This window comes from Canis lupus, chromosome 20 (genome assembly GCF_011100685.1).
Source record: "Canis lupus familiaris isolate Mischka breed German Shepherd chromosome 20, alternate assembly UU_Cfam_GSD_1.0, whole genome shotgun sequence".
NCBI classification, from domain to species: Eukaryota; Metazoa; Chordata; class Mammalia; order Carnivora; family Canidae; genus Canis; species Canis lupus.
Window position 1 is genome coordinate 21,137,244 of NC_049241.1, and position 21,441 is coordinate 21,158,684.

The 21,441-nt window shown below is 40.8% G+C and overlaps 1 protein-coding gene and 1 long non-coding RNA gene across 13 annotated transcripts in view; one reads left to right on the forward strand and one right to left on the reverse strand.

The window, feature by feature from the left end:
• Positions 1-20,869, forward strand: part of FOXP1 (forkhead box P1) — a 584,602-nt gene extending 563,733 nt beyond the window's left edge. For 10 of the 12 annotated variants that reach the window (XM_038565860.1, XM_038565861.1, XM_038565862.1 and 7 more), the window contains 5 exons: positions 361-462; positions 4,025-4,146; positions 5,853-5,922; positions 10,238-10,404; positions 16,077-16,221. In XM_038565860.1, the coding sequence (XP_038421788.1) occupies positions 361-462; positions 4,025-4,146; positions 5,853-5,922; positions 10,238-10,404; positions 16,077-16,221 (606 nt within the window). Of the gene's footprint in view, positions 1-360; positions 463-4,024; positions 4,147-4,524; positions 4,695-5,852; positions 5,923-10,237; positions 10,405-16,076 lie in introns of all 12 variants that reach the window. The other 2 variants (XM_038565870.1, XM_038565859.1) reach the window with 2 other exon arrangements.
• Positions 8,143-13,127, reverse strand: LOC119864658. Its single transcript, XR_005374764.1, has 3 exons — positions 12,853-13,127; positions 10,715-10,777; positions 8,143-8,691 (listed from the first exon to the last, which is right to left on the reverse strand). It is a non-coding gene; the product is annotated as an uncharacterized LOC119864658 (long non-coding RNA).
• Positions 20,870-21,441: the final 572 nt, after the last annotated feature.

The window sequence follows — 21,441 nt, forward strand, 5'->3', positions numbered from 1 at the left end:
CAATTATCACAAGCTACAGTAATCTCTGATCCCTAGAATTAATCTGAGCTCTAAATAATTACTGAGCTTTAATCAGCTAGTGAAATGTTTTGCATTTCTCTTTGATTCTGCTTTATGAATGACTAATAAATTAATATTTCTGTACGGAAACAGAAATAAAAACTCAAAACAATTAGATAATTCCATTTTGAATTTTGCTATTGAACTGTTAAATACAACCATTAATCTTAGATCATTTCGTGAAACCTTTCTTGGGCTCTAGCTCTGAATCATGCTTATTTTATACTTTCAAGAAACTATAATGACAATTCTGCTGATTTGGTCATAAATTATCTTCTTTTGTTACTTTTGCTTCTATAGGCCATTCTCGAATCTCCAGAAAAGCAGCTAACACTAAATGAAATCTATAACTGGTTCACACGAATGTTTGCTTACTTTCGACGCAATGCTGCCACGTGGAAGGTAAGCTTTCTCACAGGCCTGTTTAAAGCTTGGGTCTTGCCATTTAAGAGTTTGTTGTTGATAAAATGGAGGTATTGTAAGTTCAATGTGTGTTGTTTCTATACACTCAAGGAGTCAAATTTATGGGAGTATTTTATTAAGAAAATAGTACTATTGGGGTTAAAATGCTGGGATAGAAGACTCCCATTACATTGACATCAGATTTTGGATAGACCAGCCAGTGAAATCATTTCTGTCCAGTTAAAATACGTAGGGAAAAGGAACGCATGATACTGTCATCCCAATATGAAAGTTATCCTCTTATTTACACAGACCTCATGCTTATCGGTTGTTAGCCACCACCAGTATTTGCTGAGATGCATGGCTAACTTTTTTTAACTGGAGAAATAATCAGACAAACTGGACATAACTTTCATTAGTTGGATTAAAAAAATAAATAAATAAAAAACCTCCTTACCATAATTAGTAAAGGAAGTTGTGTGGTCTCAGGACTAGCCCTGTATTTGGGAGTTAGCACAGGAAAGCACAATATATTATTAAGTTTTTGGTTTTATTTTGGGTTTTTGTTTTTGGTTTTTTATGTTGCACTGTCTGTCAGAGATTCATAGATACTCTGGAAAAGAAAATTATCTAACTTCACTGTAACACCATTTGCTATAAAACAAAACAAATCCCTCAGCTCCATATGGGATGCCACCACAAGGCTTGAGGGTCACATGACTATACCTCATTTCCAGTTCAGCAGTGGGTTCGCAGATTCTTAAATGAAGCCCTCACAGATTTTTGGATTTTGCCGCTTTTAATTTCTTGCTTTAAATATTCTTGCTATAAAAGAGGGCCGGGTCCAATCTGACATTTTTGTTTTGTTTTACTACCTACAATTCTTATAATCCCCAAATTCCGCAACACGTAAAATGCCAATATGTTAGGATATTTTTACATGTCATTATTATAAATATGATAGGGATTTTTGATAGGATGCAAAGGAAATTTGCTACTTCTTAAATTTTAGATAAGAGAAAAACAAAAGTAGAAAACACATTTCCTCCGTTACGTTCTTGATAAATTAGCATTTTAAAAGAAAATGAATATAAGCATAGAATTAATTTATCAACCTTACCCAGGCATGAATATCTATTATGGCTCGAAGTATCCTTTTTATTTCCATTAAGACACATGGGTGCTGAAGGGAACCTATGTTCAGAACCTTACCCGCTTTTCCTCAGCCTCCCTCAGGAGATAAAATGCAAAGTATCTTTAGCTGTGCATGCTTTTCAAAATGTAGGAACTATAAGCAGGAAACAGACATTTTTTTCAAATTGCCTTTTATAAATAGCAAATGATCAAATTTAAAAATAATTACTAACTGCGAATATGATATTTAAGCTCAGATGTACAGCTTTAACTTTTTCATTTCTGCAAACTGCAGGAAAAAGTGCCATCAATATAAACAATCCTAGATCAAGTACCAAATGACTCATAAATACATATAATTTTCTCTACGTGTCCTTATTTGTATTGTAATCTTAAACAAAAGATGAAATGCCCAGTTTAAGTTATGATTGAGAAGGGTTTATGTTTTTGGGCAATTTTGGATTTGTGAGTACTTTTGCTTAGATGTACAGTCTGGGAAAACAAAACTTAAGTTTGAGTTTCTGTCTTTACTTACATGGCTGTATGCTTCAGACAGATCTATAGCAATCCTTCAAACAGACATGTTTTTTTAGATACAGTTCTAAATATTTTGATGATTTTTTAAAATATTAGACAATGATAAGGTTGAGGGGAAATGTTGCTTTCTTTCCCCATTATGTCGTCTATACATGTGTAGGATCTGTCTGGATTTTTTTTTTTTTTTAAAGAAAGTTTGGGTTTATTTTAACCTCCTTAGTATTGTTCTAGGGAGGTAAGAGGAGACCTTTCACATCCCTATACTATGCATTGGTACAGCATAAAAAAGAAAATGCTTATTCAGAGAGCAGCCTACGATCTATATGTAAAGAAATTGTCCTTCCAAGTATAAATACAACATGACAAACATTTTCAGAGATTTTTCTTTTGTTTTTATGCAAGCCCTCCAGGCCACTTGAATCAGGGATGTCCTTTCATGGTCACCTGGATGTTTTCAATCTACCCCAATGATGCTGATGTTGCTCAGAAATTCTGAGAATCTCTTCCATGGATTCTCCTTGCGAGTAGTTGATAACTTAGCTATGTAATAAAATATGTCTCATTATCTTCTCAATATTCCATATCGTGAAAGAACAATCATCACTATCTCGTCTAACGCCTCAGTGTCACCAGTGGTGATTATCTGAAAGTCAAAACAGTGCTCAGTATCTTGAGAGAGGAAATACTGCAGGTAGCACAAGGGGTGGAGTGCCACACATTTGAGCAATGGCAGCATCATTGGAATGGAGTGGAGGAGATCCTCTGTGGCATGGGAGGTGGGATTTATGCATCCACTTCTCAGGCCACACTGGTCACCCTCCTTACTCTCTCTAAGAAGAAAGTTTTGAGTAAAGGGCATAGGTCTTTTTGTAATGTCTTTATGTCTAATTTGGAGTTTAGATCAGTAAGCTCAACCAAGGAGGCTAATGTATGGAAGCCATGCTTGTTTCTGGCCCCAGTAGGGGGTTGGGGATTCTTCTGAAACTTGAGGAAAAATGAGATGTTAAAAGCCCTTTACCTTTGAGTTGAGATCCTAGTTTTTGGTGGGCTCTAGCCATCAAGGAGCTCAGTTTAAGAATGCTCTTGGAAATGACATTTAACCATAAGAAACACGGAGAGGGTAGGGGTAGAAATAGAAATATGTGTCTTCAGGAACCATCAGCTTGTAGGAGTATCATCTTTTTGCCATTGAGAGTTCTACTCAAGTGTTTTCTTTGGCATTTTCTGTTAATTAAGGCAATTGCTCATCATAAGGGCCAAGGTTTGTATCTATTCGGGAAGGTAAGACATAGCTTGATGATGGATACTGATGCCCTGGGGATCCTTTCACTCCCTCATGCTGCCAGCTGTAGGAGGTGATGCTCTCAATGGTAAAATCCAATTTAGATAAATCTGACAAAATCCATAGAAGGTATTAAAGCCAAAACTTTGAAGAACAAAAAAAAGAACAAGAGCAAAATGTAGTTAACAATATTATCATCTTGCATGATTTTTTTTTTAAATACCCTTTTTTATGGGAGATAAGTGGGCTTACAGGGGACGGTTTTATGCTTTCCATGTTTATTTTGAAGTCATATTAACAACATTTTCAGATTTTTACTGTGAACCCTATTTTGGGGCTTCTATGCATCTTAACTATTTCTTCTGGTTGGCTCCTACCAGAGACTAGACGTCAATGCCAGAGTTTAAATTCATCGATAATTTCGGGGTTTTTTATTTTTATGTTTGGAAGAGGCATCCTTGACCACAAGAAGGTCCTCCACGGGGGTGGTGCAGCTACAGCTCTTGGGGATGGTTTTACAAATGTGGACTGTGAGGCTGAATGTACTGCTGTTTTTGGAGTCTTTCCTTATAGAAAATGTAAATGTTCTCTCTTTTATACTTGCTGCAGAATGCAGTGCGTCATAATCTTAGTCTTCACAAGTGTTTTGTGCGAGTAGAAAACGTTAAAGGGGCAGTATGGACAGTGGATGAAGTAGAATTCCAAAAACGAAGGCCACAAAAGATCAGTGGGTACGTCCACCATGTTTGAACTTCTTAGCCCAGCTCGGATTGTGCTAACAAGCGTCAAGTAGAGGCTTTTGGCTGCTAGACGGTGTTAGACCAACGAACCGGTGTCACGTTGTCTCAGTTAAGGGAAGCAAAAAAGCATTTCATCCCTCCTGTTTTGTATCCCCACCAGTCCCCCTGCCCTGCTTGCCGGTCTTTGTTGCATCCCACGCTAGTAGCTTTAGGTGGCAATGCATATTAACCCTCACAAACCATTTTGCTTATGCTTATTGCATTTTATTTTCTTTTTCCTGTTCCCTGTATTGGATGTCTGTTCTGCCCCCCCCAACCCCGTCTCCTTTTGTTGCCACTCCATCTCCTTTGCTGCTGCTCCTATCCCAGGGTGCCATTCGCACCAACCTCTCACTGCATAAGTGCTTTATCAGAGTAGAGGATGAGTTTGGGTCCTTTTGGACAGTTGATGATGAAGAGTTTAAACGTGGCCGCCATATTCAACGAGGCCGTCCTCGCAAATACTGCCCCGGTGAAAACTTTGACGAGCTTGTCACACAGTAAGAGCCTTTACTTGCTTTTGTTTTGTTTTTTCTGCTGTTGCTTTGGCTTTGCATGGTTGACTCATCCCATGTAGTTTTGCATTTCACCCAGTAGCAGTGCCACGGCTTTCTGCAATGGAACTAAATTGTGTGATTCGTACATGTATTTCTCTTGTTTCTCTTTGGAACACCAGTGCCTTGAATAATGCTTTTTTGACGTCTTTGATGCACATATTGGTTGTATCTCGATCCAGCAGCTTACGGGGACCCTTTAAGAGTACATACCTTGGCGTGAAAGTTAATTCCTCCAAGTACTCGAGAGTTAAAACGTGTATTTTCACGGGGTCAGTTTCTTGTCATTTGCCCATTCAGTGACAGTCCTATAAGTGAAGTGAAATGAATGATTACGGAGAAATCAGTGATAGCACATACGCTTCCCTTAAAGTCCAGTGATCAGTCTGGGTGACTTCCTACTGGAAGCCTCTCCTTCCCAGAGATTCTTTTCAAACAGTATCTTGTCCGCCTTTGATCACTTAATGGACGCAGCATCTAGTATTCTTACACCCTCCCAGGTTTGGCTGTGCCAGAAAGATTTCAACCCAACCTCCTGCCTTACTTAGGAACAACCCTTCCCTGCCACACCCTTCTCCCCATCTTCTTTGGCAATACATGTGCCACAGAGGGGAGATCTTTAAGAGCCGTCCTACCTTTGCTCCGACGGTCATTCTGGAGTTAAGATCATGGAGATGAGTCTCCTTCTAACTCCCAGGAGCCCCGGATGCCAGCACCACTGACTGACTTCTCCCAACCCAGTGCCCACACCCCCACCCAAGCTTCTGCCTTCCTGTTGGACTCATGGCAGCTATAAAAAATTTGCAGAGAGATCAAGATTTTGTGGGGAAAAAAAAAATTGTATCAGTGGAGGGAGGAGTCCCCAGGGCTGGTCTAACTGAAGCTAGAATTTTACACCCAGTTGCCTTGAAGAGCAAAGTCCCGCCCAAAGGTATAGCCCCATAAAGCCAGGGGGTGGGGAGCAAACCTAACTTTTCTTTGGTTTTGTTAATGGGGGAAATCTCTGATTTGGAAGGGATACCCGCAAGCTTAAGATAAAACTTAGCTAGGAACTCAGGGGATGATTGGGTTTAACTTTGAGTTTTTATCTTTTTTCTTACGCAGTAACCCTTCCCTTATTAAAAACATGCAGAGCAGCCACGCCTACTGCACACCCCTCAACGCAGCTTTACAGGTAAGATTAATGGTTGTCCCGAATATGCAGCAGAGGCACATGTCTCCCCCACTCATTGCAAAATATATTAGCCTCGCTCTAATTAGATATTAAATTTTAATTCCGTTAAACTTTTTTCTTAAGTGCACAAAGCATCGTACTCCCTGGAGGCAAACACATCAGGCTGCTTCAGCATTAGCGGGATGCTTAGCATTTTGAATATTGTGGCAAAAAAATTAAAAGTTCACTTATTAATATTTATCAGCAGTATCATAATTTCCATCCTCTTATTTCAGAATTTCACTTGAGGCAAAAATACCACAAGTGTAATTACTCTAGCACAGCTATTAATGTGCTGGATGATAGGCCACTGTATCACATGACCTTCCATTGTTCACGGGTTTAAAGAGAAAGCAGAGCTTTTTATTTCTTCTTCTAAAGTCGGCTTTAGCATCTTCAGTCCATTGAGGGGGGGTGGGGGAGGTGTTGAGGTGGGGGGGGGAAGAGCTCCAGGTTTGGTTCGCTTAGTTAAAAGTAAACTGTTTTTGTTTAAACCAGAGAGGTGTTTAAGAACACTCTTTAGGTTTCCAGCACATTGCTCAAGATGACATAATCACACAGAATGTTTGTTTCCTCCCTACAAACCCAGCACTCGTTACATAATCAGCATCACCAGGGGATGAAGACAATACCACCCAGATGCAAGTCACCAAGGCAGCCGAGAGCCTTTTCTTGATCACATTTTTCAGTGGTCCAGTTTGAGTTTGACCCTACATAGGTTGTTCTAGAAGACAGACCAGGGGACTCTTGCTACCTTGAAAAAGACATAATCTGTAGGTAGATGAGACATACATAATCCGAGGCCATCACAGAGCTTAACAGCATGAGTTCTTGCTGAGGGCTTTATCCCCCCAAAATGGATGCATACTTAGCTATTACACAGCCTTGTGCCCTCCACAGGGCCCTAACACACAAACAGATACATTTACAGAGAAACAAGAGAGTCCTAGAAAGGCTCCTTACAGGGTAAGGGAAGAGAACGAGAAATGGTTGAGATTCTTGATGTTACGGGAATAGAGTGGGTGAAGAGATCAGGATAGGCCCCTGGTTCTCACTACTCCTAGAACAAATATTTATTGAGCACTAACGTGCATCCTACGTAATCAGTTTCCCAGATCACTCAGCACAGCCTCACGGCTCCCAACAAAAGAGGATGTTTCCGTGCAGAGGCAAATTCACTGAACCTAGCTGTGCAGTAATTATATTTATTTATTTTTAGCCTGAACCAACTTTATTAGGAGGAACTACTTTCTGAGTTTCTGTTAATTACTTGTAGTTTACACAGTAACTTTAGAAAAGCAAATGAGAGCACGCTTAGATGCCGCCACTGTAAATACCATTCATTAGTAACTTATTTTCCCTGGAGTCTTGTGAAGTGTGAATTTAAAGGCTGCTCTATCTAGAAGAGTATTAAGATTACAAGCACATTTTACATTCACGAGGCGGAAAGGAAAGAAGAAAAGCAGCGATCCTCTGGATTCTCTTAACTATGTGACTAATTTAAATTAGTATGCCTTATCATGACAGGAACCGTTCGTGTTTCATCTCGAAAACATTTGTTTTTGGCATCCTCCCTACCCTTTCTCATTTCCAGGGGTAGCCCAAAACGATCCTGTAGTTTTCCAAGAACACTTTATGTGCATAATGAGGTGAGGTGAATAAATGGATAGAAATTCATGATTCGAAGAACGGATCTTTTTCGTCTTGTCGAGGAGTTTGGATCCACGGGCAGTAGACCGTCTCCTGTAACAACTTTCTGCTGTGCAAATTAAATCAGGGCTCTACCAGCAGGCTTTCCGTCCCATTATTGCCCATTTCCATTTTTCAAGACAAGTAAAAATAATAGTGGAACAACATCTTAAAAAGATTACTAGAGCAACATAATGCATGATATACAATATATAAAATAGGACAGCAGAATCCACTACAGAAATAAAACATTGGACGTGAGACAGATTGCATTATGCTCTGAAAAAGTGAAGTAACTAAGGGTAACCGTAAAGCTTCTTATTTATAGCCTGCCTTTCCCCCAAGGATCTTAGTATGGTTCATGTTCCAGGAGCAGCGGTACTTATGGACTTCTGCACCATTACTGGAGCACCTTAATTTTTTTGGCGGGCAGGGGGCAGAGGTGCCAGTCTGATAGGAAACCACGTACTATACACAGGACCATTTATTGATATCATTACGTCCAGTATTAAAATCCTCTACATAGGAGCAGTTTCAGCACATCAACTAGGAAAGCATAAGCAGTTGGTGAGAATGTTTCTAACCTTGGGTGGGTTGCTTTGATCACTTACTCAACAAAGAAGGTACAAGAGCCTCTGTGCCCTCTGTCCTCCCACTTAGTCATTTTCTTAAAGAGACCAGGCTGGTTTTCTTCACCTATATCTTTCTTGTCTGTCTCCCAAGTGAGGGATCGGTAGAAGTGCTTGCCTTTTTGGATGCCTTTCACCACCGTCGCTCTTGGGCCTTAACCCATGTTTCAACAACCTTCGCCTATCTTAAGAAGGTTGCTCTGTCCGTAAAGTGACCAGCTTATCCCAAAGAACATTCTTACAAACATTTCAGTTTAGTCTTTCCCTCTCCATTTTTGACCGTAGAGATGGCCTCACTTTGGCCACATTCTGTGTCATAGTGAAATGTGAATGTGGGAGTAGAACTTCCATGACTGGGAGAAGCATGACCAGTAAGTTGTCTCAAATGAAGGCAGTTAAGATGCTTGTCCAGCTGCAGTTTGGGGGAAAAAAAAAAATTGAAAAATTAAAAAAAAATAATCTGGCAACCGTTCTTGCTTTTTGCTCTGCCAAAAAAAGAAAAAAATGCTTTATTGCAATTACAAGAGATCTGTTGAAAAAAAGTACTTGATGCAAATTATTTAACAAACTGTAGGAGAGCGAGGAATGTTCAGATTTGCTGTTCATCAAAATGAGTTCACCACATTTGGAAATAAAAACAGGAATTTTTTTCCACTTTTTAAAAGCAGGCAGTTATGTAAATCCAGAAGTGGAGGGAAGGGAAATCTGTAGGCTCTCAGAGAGCCTGGCTTTGAAATCGTCCATTCGCCATTACCGTGTTAAGTGAAGACCCATCACGGGGGCTTGTATCTAAGAAGGCATTCCTGGCTTTGGAGTTTGTACAGTGAGCAAGGCTGCAGTTGTCATAATAGGCACATTCCCTGCAGCCCAGCTTTGCCACCCATTCCGTCTGCATTTTTTGGCGTGCACTCTCTCTCTAGAGCCAGGATTTCTAGAATACTTTGGACTCTTGTATGACTGGCCAATTGTCTTGTGATTGCACTTTCTCTTCATTAGGATGGAAAACCCGGTATACTGTAGTCTGTAAGAGGACAGTTTTGATAAATCTCCGTCTAATTACACTGCCAGTATTTGAAAATCTGCCCTCTTTAATAAAATCAAAAGTTACTGGGTCATAATCACTACCCCAATGGATACTTTAGCCTGGGGTTGTATTTAACTACTATTGGCATTTGAGACTGGGTGGTCATTTTATTCAAACACCGGAGGATAGGAAGTGAACAGTATCCCACCACAGACTTCAGGATTTCTTATTTTCTCCATTTCAACACTTTTTGGCTGACACTCATATAGAGTGACAGATAATATTCTCCTTCAGTCCTAAAATTCCAGGTGACCAGTCTGAGCCTGAAAGATTGAGATAACTGTGGGGTAGGTAACACCACACAAACTACACTTAAACAGATTCAAAAATCATTAAAACAGAAACGATGGCAGGAGATAAAAATGGACTCCAATTCTATAATCTCTTCCTTTTCTATAGGATCTAAGAGGTAAATGTTTATGGAAGTTCTCATAAGTTTGAGCTGTGAGGCCAGAATAATTGGATCAAATCTTTAATATCCAATACTGAAGTCGTCAAAGTGGATAAAGAAATGAAAATTCCATTATATTTCCCTGTGATCTGGAAATATTCAGTTCCTCCCGAAAGAAGGCATCAGACAGCTCATTTTAGATAGCCCTGTCTAAACCATATGACTCTACCCCAGCGGAGCTAAATTGAGTCCTCCCTCCCCACGAGCACTTTGGTCCCAGCTAGCTCTTGGAAACCAAGCGTGGGACATGTGTCACAAGGCTTCCTTTTTAAAGCAAAACCCTTCTCTGCCTATTAGAAACTTGTTATTTGCTGGCCCTACTATGAACCTAAACGGAAGATCATTGACTACACCCATAATTAACGGCTGTCCCTGTCTCTACTTACTCTGTGTCCTCATATATTTTCTCTTGGTTGCTAACAGGCTTCGATGGCTGAGAATAGTATACCTCTATACACTACCGCTTCCATGGGAAATCCCACTCTGGGCAACTTAGCCAGCGCAATACGGGAAGAGCTGAACGGGGCAATGGAACATACCAACAGCAATGAGAGTGACAGCAGTCCGGGCAGATCCCCTATGCAAGCCGTGTGAGTACTGTACTCCCAGCAGGTCTCCGCGTTCCGGCCCCCGTCTCTTGGTTTGATGTGCACACAAGCCCTTCCCTGGCTGCTCTTGATACCTTTTCTATAATCTCTGCTTTCCTAGTGTCTTGGTGAAAGTTTGTGCTTCTGGAAAGGGTTAGCTCGGTTAGCACATAAAAGGACCATTTACTAACTTTCCCATAAAAGCACTCAGCTCCATGCAGCCCTACAAGTGCACACAGCAATAAAATGGGTGACTCATTTGCTTTTTTTCCCCTCTGCTTGGCATCTCGGGCCATTATTTAAGCCACATTACCTTTTCCTCCTAAAATCGGTATGCGTCTCTGTCAGTTTGCTCAACTTGGTGGGCACACCAAACCTAGCAGGGGGAGAAAGAATGCTTGTTTACTTGGTCGGGTGATAGGCTGAACCGCAAACACAAGGCTGAAGCGTTATGGCCAAGCGTTAATGATGGCACAAATGAAAGGCGGCATGATTTATAGATTGCTCTTAAAATATCAAAAGGAAAATTAATAGGAGCATTATAGCAGCAGACGGCAGTATAATGAGCACCATATAACTGAATGAAGTGATGGGCGATGGGTGTTCCTGCTGAATGTGAATGGCACAAGGACCAGGCCAACCAAGGGAGAGGCCCTGATGCCTTTGGGGTGGGGATCGGGGGGTGGCAGGGAAGAGCCAGGACTGGGACAACTCCCTCTCTGCCAGGGAATGTTTAGAAGAGAAAAGAAGCCACATTGTCCCAAATGATTAGATTTGCAGGAGATACTATAGGATGACAGTCTCTCCTCCACCATTGCCCACTTTAAAGGAACACACTAGTCCAGTGTTTGAAATACTGGTGCCCCCTAGAATAGGCCACTGGTCTGTACCCTCCTTCTGAATTACTTGACCAACATCCTATTTGAAGATAATTTGAGTGATAAGAATGGAAAATATGACCCATAGCAATGAAGACCAGAATACATTGGCATCAAATGACAAGGAAAAAGAAAAATGCTGTCTGCCAGGGTAATTGGTGGGTACATGGAAATCTGAAATTTGATTATTTAGCGTTTGAATTCCATACCCAAAGTGCTTTGAAAAGGATCCTTAAAGAAGGAAATAATTGTTTTTAATTTATGTGAACAATCTCGTAGCATTTACTACACAACATTTTAAGAATGTGTTTATCTTTCACACTGACACTGCCGTATATTATCTTTTCTAAAGCAGCCTGGTGTTTCTGACTTTACTGTAGTCACACTCGTGTTCATTTTTAAATCATTGTCATGACAGGAGTGTTTACTCAGATATTAAGGAAGTTCAGAGCAAATATAAATTGGTATATAAGCTACTTGAAGAAATGCTCATTAAAACAAATATTTCTGAAGTTACTGAGTGGAAGAGAGACTATTTCTCATCATCTATATGAACTCCAAGGGTCACTTGATGTCTGTTCTTACTATTTAGGGCAAAGGATTACTGAAAAGAGAAAGATATTTGGATAAAAACCTCAGGCAACAGTTTAGAACGCTGCGAATTTTGCTGTTCAAGATAAAGCTGCCACAAAGTTAATTTGTTCAACAACTCTGATTTAACCCCAGTGTTACCAGAAACCACGTTTCACAGGCAGCATAATTCTGAACGAAATGAAGGTTTCGGTTGTGTTTTGTTTTGTTAAGGGAACCCTACGTAAAGATGTCAGAACGCACACTGTTGTTCACATCTCCCCGCTTCACACTGTTTGTTAAATATAATTATGTCAACAGCACAGTCCCTATGCCGGCTCTCAGTGTCACAGACTGTGACTCTTTTTGACCCCGTATTTCCATTAAGCGAATTCCGTAATGACACAGTTTTCCTTCTTGTGCAATATGCATTACCCTGCTATGATGCAAATTGTTTCTTAACTGTTCTAGTCTAATCGGAATAAATCAAGCCGTAAACTTTATGGCACGGCTCACAGGACCTTGTTAGTCTGGCGGCCCAGCTACTATCATCTAGTGTTGAAACTGAGCCCCTCACTCGTACCCTTTCTGTGCGGCTCCAACACTACAACATTTTGTTTCTCTCTGAAACGCTAGACAGTAGTCACATAATTATGGCTTTGGGGCATTATACTTTTATCCTGATAGGAGCTAACAGAGCTACAAAGCACAGTACTCCATGCTGTGCACACACCCTCAGAACACAATGCCTCTAAACACCAGTCAGCTTTAGTTAAAAACTCTCGTGTTCCCAAGAGTGGCTAAACAAAGGAATTACTCAGATATGAGGAGGGAAATGTGTGGTTTTGCACAGTTGTTCATCGGGAACGATTTGGGAAGGAGGAGTTGGGGTGGGGAGGTGGGGCAGGGGGTGATGTGCAAGATGGTGCATGGTGCGGTTCCCATTTCTAGGAGACACATGAATGTATGTGAAACCTCGTATCTTAAGTAGTTTGCATCTTACCTGCAATGTATCTTGCTTGGAAATCCATTCTCTTTTATTCTCTGAAGCACCGCATGCCTGTGTGACTGCATTTGCCACACTCAGGGGGATCTGCTGGTATCAAGAAATGTTGTGAAGCTGGATTTCATTTCTCTGGAGTTTTAAGGAGCCTTAATGTCTAACTCAGTTGTGTTGTCAGGTTGTCACACAGATCTCGTCAGTTAGCATTGGTTGGGAACCCACTCCACATTAGGCACTGGGGTGAGCCAGCGTGGGTGATAGAGCCCTAACCTGTGTCTTGGGGTTGGTAAATAATCTTACTCAAGTTTAGCCGCAACTTTCAAGGGCAAACAAAATATTCCCTAACATGAACATTGTATCTGGTTTGGTTTGGTTTGTGCCAAGCAAAACATTTGTCAGAGTGGAAAATTATAAAGCGAGAACTTAATTGAGAATGTTTGATTTCTTCTCCATCCTCCCAGCCCCTACCATCCAGATAGCTGTGTATTGTCTCGTGTCCTCAAATTCAGGTTTATAAACCTGAAATGATTAATAAATCTGATTGTTTAAAGAAGTGAAAGGAGAAAAAATGTTGATCAGGGAAAGTACATTTGAACTTCAATACCGGGCTAAGTAACACATAGATACATTTCTAGCCAAATGTGATCAGCAGAGAAGGGGAGGGTAATTTATGAAGTAGCACTGCTCAATAGTAAAAATTTGAAATTCAGACATGAAGAAGTGTTCACTGCTGTCAGTAATCCAAGAAGCACAATCTAAGGTAACTGGAGCTTACCTTATACCTGCTAAGCAACAGATTTTTTTTTTTTTTCAAAAGTAATGCTTGGGGCTGATGAGGTTGAGTCTAAATTGATATAGCCCCTTTGGAAATTAATACTGTAATAAATCTTAAGAACCATAAAGATGTTTTTGGCCTTTGCTCCCAGAATTTCATTCTTAGAAATTTATCCTGAGGAGGTAAATCAACAGAAATGGGAAGATTAATGGATAAAAGTGGTTGCTGTATTATTCAAAGAGCAAAAGATGGAGGGAGGGGGGGTTGCTATGTGTTATAAAAGACAATCACAGAATGTCCAGTAGTAAAAGACTGACATGTCCACACAAGGCATCTCATATACTCATAAAAATTACAACTGAGGGACGCCTGGGTGGCTCAGCAGTTGAGCATCTGCCTTCGGCTCAGGTCCTGATCCCAGGGTCCCAGGTCTCAGGATCGAGTCCCACATCGGGCCCCTGCAGGGAGCCTGCTTCTCCCTCCGCCTATGTCTCTGCCTCTCTCTCTCTGTGTCTCTTATGAATAATTTTTTTTAAAATATTTTATTCAACAACTGAAAAAGCTGGCAAAGTCATCATATTTGTTATGGATACAATACGTAAAAACATGACGCCACCTGGGAGAGGATAGGCAGAAACAATAAAACCTACCTTAATTTGGGTTTATGGGTTATTTTTTTTTTTAAAGGAGTAATCATCAGTACACTTAATTCTTCCCTAAAGAATATAGGTGATCCTACCAGGGCTGGCTCCAGAGGCGTAGTTAGAAGTTTCAGTGCTCTGCCATTTCCATATTGAAATTCTAATTTTTGAAGCACGTCTTCACTTTTCACTGGGGCTCTGCAAATTACATGGCCAGTCCTGGGTCTTCCTGTAGAAACACACCTAAGCAGGACCATGAAAAAGCTGAAAAAAGGATGGAGCACCACCAGCAAAATGCAGTCGACTACAACTGTGATAACATTTCATTTTGCAACTAGTTTTTAGGAAGATGGGCACAATTTTTTAAAAGCTACTTATCCTGACGTCTACCCCCAGACACTCTCGAGGCTGTGCTAATTTTAGAGTCACTTGCTTTCCTGAAGGTTCACTTCGTCAAGAGCAGTCCAAAGCACTCCTGTTTGTTTTTAAATGGTTCAAGTGGCCTTTGGGGTTTGCATACATCAATTATTTAGGAAATCAGCCATCCCCAGTACCACCTCTTATTACTAACACTTGATAATGTCAATTAAAAAATCCTCCCTTCTGCAGCCTGTCCCAGCGATGGGACCATTTTAACTTGAATGGTTCTTTTACATATCAAAAGGCTTGCAACAGAAAGTAATTTGTATTTGCAAAGGATCGGTTGTAAATATGATTTACGAACAACATTTCTCAATTGTTATCGGAGTGGTTTCGTGTGATCCCCCGCAGTCCCCTTCGGGTGAACCGTGTGCTGGTCCATAATGAGAAAGTTGGCAGATCTCGTCACAGGCTGCGGAGTCCTGGTGGCCGCTACCAGCCGGGCCTCTTGTTTTGCCTTGTTTACAGCTGACAGCGTTATTATTCTGATTGGGGCTCTGCTTTCTTATCATATTGTTGTGTTGGGCGAGCCTTTCCTTGCCGTTTGTGTTTCCTGGCAGGGCTTTTCTTGCCTTATTGACAGTTTGTAAAAATATGCATTAATTTGGAGTTTCAAGCATGTATCATGGTGTCTCTTTGCTGTGTTTGCTTGAAGTTGATTAATGATAGAACCTCGCTTGGGGTCGGTCTCTGGAGAGTTCTTTCACAGGTTCTGCATGTTAACTAGCAAAGCAGAACACACAGCAAGCCATGATTAGCCCAGCCTCCCGCACTCAGTGGTCCCCACAAACCACCATTGTATCACCGATTCTCATTCCACATAATTATTTGAAGATCTGTATTCTTCTACCCAGGATGCCACTACGGGGCCTGTTATCTGGCACTCAAAGTGTGGTCCTCCTCGGACCAGCAGCCTTGGCTGGGAGCTTGCTAGGGATGCAGAGGCTCGGGCCCCACCCCAGGCCTGCTGAGTCACACGCTGCACTGTAACAAGAGCCCAACGTGACTTTGAGTGTGACTTGAGTGCCGGTTAAAGTGTGAGACACACCCAAGGGAAGAGAGGCGGCTTCTGGCCAGGGATCATTCTAGAGCGGCACTGCCCTCAAGGAACCTTCTGCCATGGTGGAAATTTTTATCTCTGGGCTGCCCAGTGTGGTAGCCGCCAGCACCCCCCCCCCCCCCCCCCCCCGTGGCCAGTGCAACTGAGAAACTCAAATTTACATTGTATTAAGTTTTAATGGGTTTTCACTGAGCTAGCCACATGTGGCTAGTGCCCGTGGCGTTGACCGTACAGTCCTAGACTGTGGCTTTTGCTGCCCAAAGCCCCCAACCTGCTTGGGGATTGGGAGGCGCCCTCAAGTGAACGAACCTGTTTTCATTTCTTCCAGGCATCCTGTGCATGTCAAAGAAGAGCCCCTCGATCCAGAGGAAGCTGAAGGGCCTCTATCCTTAGTGACAACAGCCAACCACAGTCCAGATTTTGACCACGACAGAGATTACGAAGACGAACCAGTAAACGAGGACATGGAATGAACGTCTCTGGGCGGGCCAACCCCAAGAACGAAGATTGGGAAAACAAAAACAAAACACAACACGTCAAAAGTTAGCAGTGAAATTGTTCTCCATTTGTTGTACAGTCGGGAGGATTTTCACTCCATTTTGACAACTCTGAAACGTGTTAACTCTTAGTGCCATCAAGAATCCCATTTGGGAGTATTTTTGATTTTTCTACTTTTTGTTGAAAAAAGGAATTTGTACTCTGTGCATTGGATGGACTTGTTTGGTACTTGGGATTTTCCTCTCTTAACAGTCAACATCAGTGTTGTAAATTTGCTAAACTGATTCACTTCTAGCAGCAGACTTTGAACTGCAGTCCTGCCAGCGTTGGACACGAGGACACCCAACTGAGCATGTGCACCCGAGCTGCAGACCAAGCCTCTGCCCAGAATTTAAGGATTCCAATGGACGACCTATTTGCACAGTACTGCATGTTGATTATCACTGCCTTTACTCCTTTTTTTTTTTTTTTTTTTTTTTGTTCGTTTTGTTTTTGTTTTGCTTCCAGTTGGGATGGGGAAGGCCTTTGTGTGTGTATTGGGGGGAGGGGGTTAAAAAGTCATATCCCAAACTTTTTAATGTATTGCTTTTTCCCCCCCCACCCCCCGCTTCTACTATTACCATTTTAAGTTCTGACCTCAGGCCTCCATTTGGGCCCACGGCCTCACGGAGGCTTCAAGTTTTCTGTACCTTGTGATGAATGTTAATAGGTGTTTTTATTATACAAGAGCTGAATGTCATTTCTCGTTCGTAGTTTCCTGTCACTCATTCCAGTTTCCCTTCAGACATCACCACGTTTTCTCCAAAGTCAAAAAACATTCCGTTTTGGTCTTTTTTCAAAAAGGTCCCAAATGCTGCACTCTACACATGAAGGTCCTCTCACACAGACGTGAAGTCCTGCCAGAAAGAGAATGAATGACAGAAAAAAAAAAAAAAAAAAACATAATAGAGACACCCCAGGAACAATGCAGATTCATTCCACGAAGCCGTATTGGAGGTGGGAAGGGGGCTGTTTCAGATTTGGTTTTGGTGGGGTTTTTGGTTTTTTGGTTTTTGGTGTTTTCTTTCTTGCAGCGACCACCGTGGTTAATCAGTGCCACAGCATTTTCCCAGCACAAGGAAAGCTAGGCAGCATGTCCCCCCCAAGATCTCCTCCAGAGCGACCGTGTGGTTGTTGGAAGGCTCTCCCTTGGGTGACCACATTGCCATGGGCCACAGGGTCACTGATGCTAGCAAACCAGCATGGGTTGCTTTGTTCGCAAAATGGCCAAAAAGCTGGCTTTCCAGGAGCAACTCCGCTGAAAGTCGTGGCGGCGGCGCTGAATTTAAACATCAGTCCAGACCTGCTTGGTGGCATTAATCTGTTTGAATGCAAATTAGATTTCAGATTGAATTTGTTATGGAAGTTAATGAGGACTCAGTTCAGCTAATGCTAAAGTGTTCATTTCAAACGTGCAAATTCGGTACTGCAGTTCAGTTTGTTATGCAATATTATCACACCAAGCCAGTATCCAAAACTAACGGTAGAAGATATCGAGGGGGTGCGGGGGGCCCGCATGTGGTGCCCCTGGGCGTTTGGAGAAACATACATGACGCACAGAACATGACAGTCACTGGTCAGTACAACCTCAGTCCTTAGGACCCCTCAACGCTTCCACTCTGCACCCACTTTCCTGTCACTCATTTATTTATCTAGGACCGTAGCTTTTGTTTTTAGTTTTGAGAGCCTTTCGGAGCTTAATTTATATTCTTTGTACCTTTTTATTTTTTTTTCTAAAATTACCAAAGATATTACACAAAGGTAAATTATGTTCTCTGTTTTATGCTTTATCTGATGAAGCCAAATATCCTCTTATTGTTGATCAAAGGAGGCGAAAGAATTTAGAGGCAATTGATGAGTTCTAGGCTATTGCTAACCTGAGAAAGAGAACTGCTCCTTCGTCATAGAATAAATTTAGCAGACCAAGTAGGTAATGGAACCAAAGTTGTTACTTTTGTTATTTTTTTTTTCTTTTCTTGTTCTGTACCTCAACAGAGACCAAAACTCATAGAGCGAGGTTACGGGGCTGCTGAAGGTGTTACAGGAGCGAAGGAAGGAAGGGAGTCCCGTCTCAGAAACCTGAATGAATGCCACTGAAAATTAGGGAGTAACCAGTAAAGGAGACAGTCGAGATAAAGTGGAAAGAAAACAGAAAAGCTTCTACAATGCAACTCAAACACATAGTAGCATTTCTAGAGTATATATTTTGTTTTCCAGAGAGATCATATGTCACTTTGGTTTTAAGAACCATGCTAGGATCACTGCATCAATTTTGCTTTGCCTTGGCATTGATCTTCCAGTTTTTTGTTTGGTTTTTAATAATGTTTCCCTTTTTTTTTTTTTTTTTTTTTCCTGATTAGGCTTTGGTCAGCATTTTTCATTAAAAAAAAAAAAAAAAAGTAACACTCCCGTCCACTCATAAGCTTGGTACAAAAACTTCTTTGCAAGTTTCTTTTGAAGCTTCACTCTGCTTTCTGTATAAAGGGCAGTCTGTGGTCACTCGAGACTTTTTTTTTTTTTTTAAACTTTTCCAGGCAGCTTCATGATGTGCAGGCAGTAGCCAGACAGGGTCATGGGAAGGGGGCCCTGTGCTTCTAAACTGAGTGGTTGCTGGTTAGTTTGGTATTCAAAAGAGGATAAAAATCTGGTAGATTAGTTCATTCTCAGCATGTGTAGCTAGACATGAGTAAAGATAACAGCATGAGAAACTGTTAGTACGCATACCTCAGTTCAAACCTTTAGGGAATGATGAAAATTTAAAAAAAATACATTTCACTCAGTTGCACTTAGTCGTATGTCTTGCATGCTTAGTCTAAAGACTGTAGCAAAAAGAAAAAAAAAAGAAAAATTAGATTTTACATATCTTTGCAGGTATCACAGCCCTGCAGAAGAACCAACTGAAAAAAAAAATTCTCAGGCTTTACAGCAAGCAAACTTCACTATGATTTTTACAATTCTGATTCTGTATCCCTGGGGGGGTGTTCCAGTCGCTTCTTTAGGATGGGGTTTATTATGTTGTACATATATTCCAATGTGTCTGTGTGAATCTTTGTCTTTTTTGGGGGAGGGCGGAGGGCGGTTCTTTTTTTAGATATTGTTCCTAAAAAGGAATAAATGCATACACCTGTTTGTCAAAACACCTTTGCTTTTTGTGCAACTGCTTTATATTAACGATACTAAAAAAAAAAAAATAGCTTTGGAAAAAAACTACTGTATGTAATGGGATTGCAGAATATGCTGCACATGTATTTTATTTAGTTATCCTTGCTTTAAGAATATTGGATGACATTTCCTGACATGTGGGAGGGAGAAGTTCCCTAACCTTTTTTTTTTTTTTTTTTTTGGCTTTTAAATTGTAACATAGTTGACAGATTTTTTTTTTTCTGTTCTCATTGATCAGAGCATTTTGTACAGATTTGTGTGTGTGTGTGTATGTGTGTGCGCGGGTATGTGTGTTAATCTGTTTTTTGATACATTCCTATCCCTTGTGTTTATCCTACCACTGCCTTCCTGGCTATCTTAAACCAGTTCATACATTTGAAAAGAGAAAAAAAAATGCTGTTTTAAAAAATGTTTTCTCCTGCTGCAGTAAATATTTTGCATGATGAAATGCCAGGGTCACACTTTCAAAGTTTATCAGTGAAGTAGTGATTAATAATGGGGAGTTGTCAAAGCTATTGAACTTTTTGTATAAAAAAAAAAAAAAGAAAACTTTACAAAGGTGCCAAGATGTAAAGACAATTTGTTACTTTTTTTTTTTTTTTTTTTTCAAAGAAAAGCATACATGAGGGAGTTAGTCCCTTGTATCAGGCAAATGCACTGTCAGGAATGAGAATCCATCCTCCTTGTCCCTAGAGTCTGTCCTTGTAAGAGAGTGACACTGCCTGCAGTGAACCAGCAGTGAAATGAAGCATCAAGGCTTCTGTATGTGGAAGAGTGACCGCCAGCCTCCCCACCTTCGGACAGCTCTGCCTCGATTTCCAGCATCCCATCAGACCCAGTAAAGAATACCTTGGATTCTTCACCCCAAATCTGATTGATGGAAATCACTAGCTATTTTATCATGAAAAAAAAAAGTTAAAAAAAATATTTCCTCTCCTTTCTACATTCCAGCTGAGCTCCGTTTCCAAGGGTACGAAGAACAGCATGCTCATAAGAATTTTGAATCTTTTGGGTACCTGTTGGTTCATGGTATCCCCTCTTGATATTTTGGATGGTTTTGAATGTCGGTTTCGCTTTTTTATCCTGAGAATGAGACTTAACGTTGCTAAAGGCATTTAATGGGCCCAGTGTAGTTCCCACGATCTCTGCTACCCAGAAGCCTTGATGAAGATGGTACAGTCCGGACTGTGAGCACGGTGCTTCGTGGATTTGTGCTGCCAGTAACAAGAATTTTTTCTGTTTCGTTTTGTTTTGATAAGGCATAAAAGAAACTCATTCCTTGACATCAACTGTAATTCCATCATTCCGTGTCTGTGGATACAGACAATAAAAAAAAAATGTTGTGTAGTCAGTACTCATTACTGACATGATAGCATTCTCAAATGCAATAAAAATGCTGGTTGTTCACACTGGTAGTAAAAAGTCGCGACAGCCTAAGTTTCTTTCCCCTTCTGACCTGCTGATCTTGTATGTTAGGCATATGCCTTCGGTTTATCACCAGCTGCTTCCGACACAGAATTAAAATCAATCTTAACTAAACACTTTCATCATCACAGAGGGCTAATGCTCTCATCCTCAGGATTTCAAAGTGCTAAGTCTCCACTTAGGGAGCAGGAAAAAACTAAAAAAGATATAGGCTACCTTTTCTCCCGAGGAAGCACACCCTTATTTTTGTTCATCAAATTTTATACAGAAAAAAAAACACACACAAAATGTTTAATAACTAGCATTAAGAGCAAACTAAAATTTCAGAGGAAAGCAATTTCATGAATAATTCATTAAAATTTCACATCTGCAAGATTAGTCATCCAAATAAAATGCTAATGTCAAAAACATGCACCGTCTATAATATTCTCATCAAGAAATCTTTTTGCATATAATGATAAATGCTTAGATTAGAACAAATGATTTTATAAAAATATTCTATCAAAAGTATGCTAGATAACCACATCCAGTACAGAAAACAGTGAAGCTTTAGGAACTAAATACTCAAA